Source organism: Mus caroli, unplaced genomic scaffold (genome assembly GCF_978045245.1).
Source record: "Mus caroli unplaced genomic scaffold, Mus_caroli_1 scaffold_17, whole genome shotgun sequence".
In the NCBI taxonomy this organism is placed as follows: domain Eukaryota; kingdom Metazoa; phylum Chordata; class Mammalia; order Rodentia; family Muridae; genus Mus; species Mus caroli.
The window spans coordinates 18,841,022-18,848,604 of record NW_028227272.1 but is presented as its reverse complement, the minus strand read 5'-3'; the positions used below and the strand labels follow the sequence as shown (position 1 = coordinate 18,848,604).

General features: G+C 42.6%; 1 protein-coding gene across 1 annotated transcript in view; it reads left to right on the top strand.

Annotated features, from left to right (window-relative positions):
• The first annotated feature begins 4,117 nt into the window (after window positions 1-4,117).
• Window positions 4,118-7,583, top strand: part of Liph (lipase H) — a 47,194-nt gene continuing 43,728 nt past the window's right edge. The window contains exon 1 of the mRNA XM_021185114.2: window positions 4,118-4,476. Within this exon, the coding sequence (XP_021040773.2) occupies window positions 4,191-4,476 (286 nt within the window). The 5' untranslated portion in view covers window positions 4,118-4,190. The remainder of the gene's footprint in view (window positions 4,477-7,583) is intronic.

The window sequence follows — 7,583 nt, the reverse complement described above, 5'->3', positions numbered from 1 at the left end:
TAGAATAAACTTTCCCCTTTTCCATACACAGAGCAGCCATTTTGGTTTCTTTACTCCTTGCATTCAATTTTGACATAACAAGTCAAGATCCAAATGACTCTAAAGTCCATGGTACCAAAAGAGAATTCGTCAGATGCTGGCCGTCCCTCAGACCTTATTAAATTGTGTTTGTTTTAGAACTTTTAACAGGACAAAGCAGTTTGCTGTTGCCCTGTTTGATTTTACATCCCTAGGTTTCTGTAACATTCCATGACTATTCAAGTCCAGGGTATGCCCTGCGTCTGTGTATTTGTTTTGTTTTTGAGACTGTGTCTCTCTGTATAGCCTTGGCTAACTTCAAACTCCGGATCCTCATGCCACAGGGGTTAAAGGTATGCACCATGACACTTGGCCAATTTTAATTACTACACTCTCATGCTTTTCTGTTTGTTTGGTTGGTTTGGTGTGGTTTTGTTTTTTGTTGTTGTTATTGTTGTTTTGTTTTGTTTGAGACAGGGTTTTTTAAGTGTAGCCCTGGTTGTCCTAGAACTCACTATGTAGATCAGGCTAGCCCCAAACTCAGAGATCTGCTTGCCTCTGCCTCTCAAGTGCTGGGACTAAAGATGTGTGCCACCACTGCCTGGCTGGAATCCATGCTTTCTAAACATATAATTTGATATCATGAAAAAAAAAAAAAAAACATTAGTCCCCCAACCTCCAATGAAGTAAGATTCTTCACTCCCTGTGCTGTCTGGGCTGGGGATTCAGAGTGATCCTGACCTCAAATTGTCCTCCTGTTGTAACCATCATGTCTAGAAACAATGGTCAGCTTTCTTTGTGGTTGATATTATGAGGCCTGCTGTGTGTGTGTGTGTGTGTGTGTGTGTGTGTGTGTGTGTGTGTAAAACTGTGTGATTGTGTTGTATGTGTGCACAAGTGTCCTCTGGGTCAGAGGAGGACATGCTCCTTGCCTTATTCCTTCAAGACAAAGTATCTCATGGAGTCTGCTACTTTTCTTCCTATTCATCCGATTCATCTACCTTTTCTTCCTATTTGCTCAGAAGTCTGCTATCTTTTCTTCCTATTCATTTGTCTCTGCCCACAACTTTGGTTTTACAGGTGTGTGACTCTACGCACCTCTGACTTTTAACATGGGGACTGGAGACTTGAACTTGAACTTTAAAGCATTTTATCATTACTTTATTATTGTCATTATTATTATTATTATTATTATTATTATTTGCACCCATGCATGTGGAGGTCAAAGGACAGCTTTTAGGAGTTCTCTTCTTCCACTGTGAGTTTCAGTCAGGTCATCTGCTTGTTAAGGAATGTGGGGAAGAGGAGGAGAAAAAAGAAGAAAGGAAGGGAGGGAGGGCAAGAGGGAAGAAAGGCGTAGTTTGGGGAGTATAAATCTAACCTCTCTGTTGGATGAGTCGAGGAAACTGACTCATCTTTCTGAACTTGTATTCCAAGTGAGAGACAGCAGGTTGGCAAGAGCGTTACAGTGAGTCATACGGCCACTTGGCCGGGACACGAGTCACCCTCCTGGCTGTCGAATAATCAAACTACCTTTCCCCAGTTCCTTCACTGTAGGCTGGAGAGGCAGCTGTGGTGATTCACAGAGAGAGAGAGAGAGAGAGAGAGAGAGAGAGAGAGAGAGAGAGAGAGAGAGAGAGAGTCCCAGCAATTGGGAGCCTGAGGCGGGAGTATAGGAAGTTCATTGCCTACAAGTTCAAAACCAGGTGAGGCTCTGTATGAGAAAACTACACTAAATAAAGATGGTGATGGTAAAAGGCTGGGCTGAGGACAATAGTGACATTTGTGAATTATCCCTTAATAGGGACATAGAGATTGAGAGCTTCTTGATTAGCTGATGGAGAAGAAGACGGGGGCTTCCTCAGAATTCCTTTAAATTCATGCTCTTTCAGTGACTGTAAGAGTTGACCCATTTTTGTAAGTTTTAAAAACACATTTTACTTTGAAATAATTATTGGTTGGCAAGACATTGCAAAAGCAGTAGAAGAAGGTCCTTGTGTGTACACACCCAGTTTCCCATCAGCGCAACATCTTATGTAAGTAGTAACATTCTACCAAAACCAGAAAATAGTAGACATTGGTACAACCCAGAGACTCTGTCAGCACCACATGCACGTGTGTGTGTGTGTGTGTGTGTGTGTGTGTGTTTGTTTCTCTGTAATCTCACTGCATGGATTTTTATGGACACCACCAAATTAAAGTACAGAAGTATTCCTCCATTGAAGGATCCCTCCCAGGGCTGGGGAGGCAGCCTGGTGGTAGAGCAACTGCTTAGCCCAAGGTCCTGGATCTCATCTCCACCCACTAAACAGATAAGAGTCCTGTGCTGACTCACATCTACACTTTCCTCTTCTCCCCCACCTTTGGAGGGTTTTGTTTTCCTATTGCACAGTTGGTATTTGTTATTACACTGTCAATATTTCTTACTCCTCTAAAAGAGAAAGAATGGATTCCTCCATTGCTTCTCTGCTGCATTTAATGCTGGAATGAAAACATGGCACCCAGCCATGAAGTTAGGGGAACTTCTGTGCTCTAACCGTTAATAACATCTAGAAGACCACCCTGCAGAGTGACCCTTATTCCTATACCTGAGGATCGGATAGTTTCACCCCTAAAGTACATTGGCTAGGTCCAGATAAGCACTTTAGACTGATGGGAACTCAACAAATACTTATCAGGTGGGTACACTGACCCAGCAGGGAGCGGCACATTCCAGGGCAGGTTCATTAAAGAGACAGAACAACTCTCTGTTCTGCAGAGCCCTTGTTTTCAAAGGAGCGAGACTTAGAGCAAGTGCAAAGCAGAAAAACGGGTTGATTTGGGTTTCCTGTTTACATTTCCTTAATTCATTTCCCGACAGGACAGAAAAGCAAAGCCCACTACAGTTCTCAAAAGGTCTAGGAGACCCCCATTCCTCAAGTTCCTCCTGAAGCCCCCTTCTCAGTTGTTTTTTTTTTGTTGTTGTTGTTGTTTTGGTTTGGTTTGGTTTGGTTTTTCAAGACACGGGGTTTCTCTGTATAGCCCTGGCTGTCCTGGAACTCACTTTGTAGACCAGGCTGGCCTCCCACCACTGCCAGGCTCCCCTTCTCAGTTCTATAGCAAGTCTTCAGAGGGGTGGGGACAGGGTCAGCTGTGTGACCTGGAAGATAGTACCTGGAGTTAGCAAGAGGCAGGAGCAATTACTTTGGCAGCAGGCATAGTGCTTAAGACTTCAGCTCCCATACCTCATTTAGTCTGCATAACCCCGTGAGTCAAGAGATCTTATCTGCATTTCATGATTGAGAAAGTTGAGACACACAGAACATAAATGTTTTATTTATTGAGGCCACATACCTCTGTCAAGAAGCACTTCACACAGGCACCTCGACAACGCTAAATGACTAATGAATGGCTTATGCCTGATGTTTGAGTGAAAATGTGGGTTTTTTGTTGTTAGGTTTTGTCCTTAGTATTTTTAAGGTTATCAAATACCCAGAAACTTATGGTTAGGGGAATTTTCACTACGAAGAAGGTTACATCACTTTGCAGTGTATCATTAGTGACCTGCCTTTCCAACTTGGCTAGGTACACTCTTTACTGCCAAAGTACCGTCACCCACAATAACCTCATAGAGCAGCAGGATTGGTTACTTCTAGTGTAGGCCTTAGAAAGGTTGGAAAGATGTAGATGTGTTCTTCCCCTTTAAGAAGACAACTGGATGGGTGAGATTGCACAGCGGGCCTGACTCCAAGGCCTGACTCCAAGACCATGCACAGAAGGACAGGGACTGCAACCCACACTCACCTGCCACACTCAATAAATAAAATGCAAAAATAAAAACTCAGTTATGAGGGAGACAAGGACTCTGGATGAGAAGTAAGCAAGCTAAGCACAACTCTGAAGCATAGGTAGATTCGTAAATTAGGCTGTATAGCCGAACTTAATGAAATGTTCTTAATAAAAGTCTAAAGACAGCTCTGTGGAGACGCTGGAGTTAACATGAACGTGGCTTTGTATACACAGTGGCGACAGGGGAATACTGACCCGGATTTGTCATCCGGGATTCATTCATAAAGGAAAAGGATTCCAAATGAGGTTGATTTCAACACACCAAGCCGAACAGCTAGGAAACCGCCCACGAAGAAGGAAACCTTTTACTCGGCATCCTTCGAATGCAAATGACACATTAACATATGCATAAATTGTGCAAGCAGAAAGTCCCAGACCTTTTATTGCAAAGAGGAGGAGCCAAAGATCCTGACAGGACTAACAGGGCCACAGAACCTCCCTCGGGGACTTCCTGTTGTCACGGACTCACTCGCTTGGAGAAAGCCAGACTTCAGGGTGGGACGCGGGAACGCGGGAACGCCAGGCTCTGCGGAGTGCGACACGTCCTCGTGTTTGGGGCACATGATCTCTTGAGGTTCCTTATGCTGAGGCTATGTTTTCTCATCAGTTTCATGTGCTTGGTGAAATCAGGTAGGTCATTTAGCCAATGTCTTTAAGAAGTATTAGTGGACATCAAAGTTCTATGTGAGCATATTTGAGGCCAGGAGCTATGGGTAAAATGAGCTTTCTTATGGTGATTTTTTTCCCCTCTCAACCATAGATCAAACCCTTATCTCTTTGAATTAACTTGAAAAGGCTAAGGGTAGTATTAGTTTTTTCTTAGTTAAATTGTGTCTTCTGACCTACATAAAATTAAATAACTTATTTTTTGAAACTGTAAAAATTTATTTTGTGATGTTTACATAGAGAAGTTAAGTCTCTCTCTCTCTCTCTCTCTCTCTCTCTCTCTCTCTCTCTCTCTCTCTTTGGTTTTTCGAGACAGGGTTTCTCTGTGTAGCCTTGGCTGTCCTGGAACTCACTCTGTAGACTAGGCTGGCCTCGAACTCATTTTCTCTTTTTTTGTTTTATATTTTTTTTGCAATGGTAAATTTTTTATACTTTCGTGTATTTATTTAGGTGTATTTAAACCACTGTTACAAAAATAATTTCATATAAATAAATTTCTTATAATAGTATGTGATATATTTATAACTTAAAAGTTATTAATTGCCAGGCCGTGGATGTAGTTCAGTCATAGAATATATGCCTAGTATGTGTGTCACTCTGGGTTCAATTCTAATACAAGGAAAGATAATAAAATCAAAATGAAAATATGAATCTCCGTGTTGAGATAGCAAACCTGAAGGGAAATGTACTTCTCAGTCCTTCCTGGAACCCACTTCCGTTTCACACAAAGCTTGTGACTGTGAATTCTGACATAAGTTGTATTGGTTTGTTTGTTTAAAACAGGGTTTCTCTGTGTAGCCCTGGCTGCCTTGGAACTTACACTGTAAACCAGGCCAGTCTTGAACTCACTGGGATAAAGGTGTTCACCACCACACCCAGTCTTGAAATAACTGTTTAAAGGGCAGGAGGCAGATATCAGACCTGCAGACCACTCATGCTCCACGGCTTCTAAAAATGGCACATGCTGTTTGCTCTTTGGTAGAGGCAGCACAGGCGGTGCTAAGTCCTTTTAAACGTATGGCCTTAACACACTACTGAGTTATGTTCCCAACTGCAAGAATAACGGAAACAAACAAACAAATAAACAAACTGGAAACCTTAAATGCAGACTAGATATGGCAGAAATGTCTCTACTCCAGAACTGGGTAAGGTTTCAGATATCAAACTGTTTTCCATTACATTTGTTTACTTATTTCATATGTTTGGGCACACAAGCCACAGGGCACATGTGGAGGTCAGAGTATAGCTTGTAGGAGCTGGTTTTCTTTTTCTTTTTTTTTTTTTGTGGAAGACATCCTTTTTTGGAGCTGGTTTTCTACTCCCACTGTGTGGTACTGGCTCCAACTCAGGCTGTCGGGCTGTCAGTTGCCTGACCCACCGAGCCATCTTGCTGGTTCCAGTATTAAACTGGTTGCTGGTTGTTAAAGAAAGTGATCTTTGGGGCTGAGAAGATGGCTTAGGGGAAAAAGCGCTTGCCGGACAAGTATGAACATAAATACCTAAGGGGGATGAAGTCCCACACAGGAGCTCTGCGGGCAGGGACAGAGGATCCCTAAGCCAGTGGACCAGTGGAATCAGAGAGCTCTAGGCTCCAATGAGAGACCCTGCCTCAGTTCATAAACTGGGAGGTGATTGAAGAAGACACCTGCCAAACGCTGAGAGCCTCTGCATACATAAGCACAGCCGTACGTGTGCGCACACACACATGTGAACATGCGTACACACAAACACACACATCACACACACATAGGAGTGCCAGAATGAGGGAAAGGAAAATAACTGTTAAAATAATTCTGATGCCTTTTCAGAAATGCTCCAACATGTTTTAGAATTAATTCAAAAGGGGCTAGCAAGATGGCGAGTGGGTAAAAGAGATGGCGAGTGGGTAAAAGAGATGGCGAGTGGGTAAAGTGCCAATCATGTAAGCCTGGTGAACTGAGTTGCATCCTCCAAACCTCCGGAGAGGTGGAAGGGAAACACTAGCTCCGCATGTATGAGCTGTGACATGCAAGGGCACGTGTGCACGCGCACACAATGCTAAAGAAAATGTAAAAAATTTAAAAATAAAATAATGCAAAGGATAAGACGATAGAAGTCAATTTTGTAAACTGATGTAAGTATGCTAATAGGTGAAGCTTAGAATCTAACTAGAAAATGTATAATAATTATATTAGGATTTACTTCCAGCCCACCTTGAATGCACTGTTTCAAGTCTTTGTACAATCCTATGGGTAAATAGTATTTTCCAAGTCCATCATTGAATCAACAGTTGCTAACTTTTTTTTTAAGATTTACTTATTATACATAAGTACACTGTTGCTGTCTTTCAGACACCCCAGAAGAGGGTGTCAGATCTCATTACGGATGGTTGTGAGCCACCATGTGGTTCCTGGGATTTGAACTCAGGACCTCTGGAAGAGCAGTCAGTGCTCTTAACCACTGAGTCATCTTTCCAGCCCCCAGTTGCTAACTTTTTGACATCTGTGTGCCAAGGCTCTGGAAACCTCATAGGTATCACTTACAATTCTTAGAGCAACCCTGACAGTCTGGGGTTTAGTTAGGGTAAAGTGGGTGAGAATAATGTTCCCCAGAAAAACATCTGCCGGGCGGTGGTGGCGCACACCTTTAAACCCAGCACTTGGGAGGCAGAGGCAGGCGGATTTCTGAGTTCAAGGCCAGCCTGGTCTACAAAGTGAGTTCCAGGATAGCCAGGGCTACACAGAGAAACCCTGTCTCGAAAAACCAAAAAAGGGCTGGTGAGATGGCTCAGCCGTTAAGAGTGCAGACTGCTCTTCCAAAGGTCCTGAGTTCAAATCCCAGCAACCACATGATGGTTTACCATCCGTAACAAAATCTGATGCTCTCTTCTGGAGTGTCTGAAGACAGCTACAGTGTACTTACATATAATAAATAAATAGAAAGAAAGAAAGAAAGAAAGAAAGAAAGAAAGAAAGAAAGAAAGAAAGAAAGAGAGAGAGAAAAAAAAAAGAAAGAAAAAAGAAAAACATCCAAGGAGCAGAGAGACCAAAACTCAGATATCAACAAGATAAGTGATTTTTTAAAATTTTCTT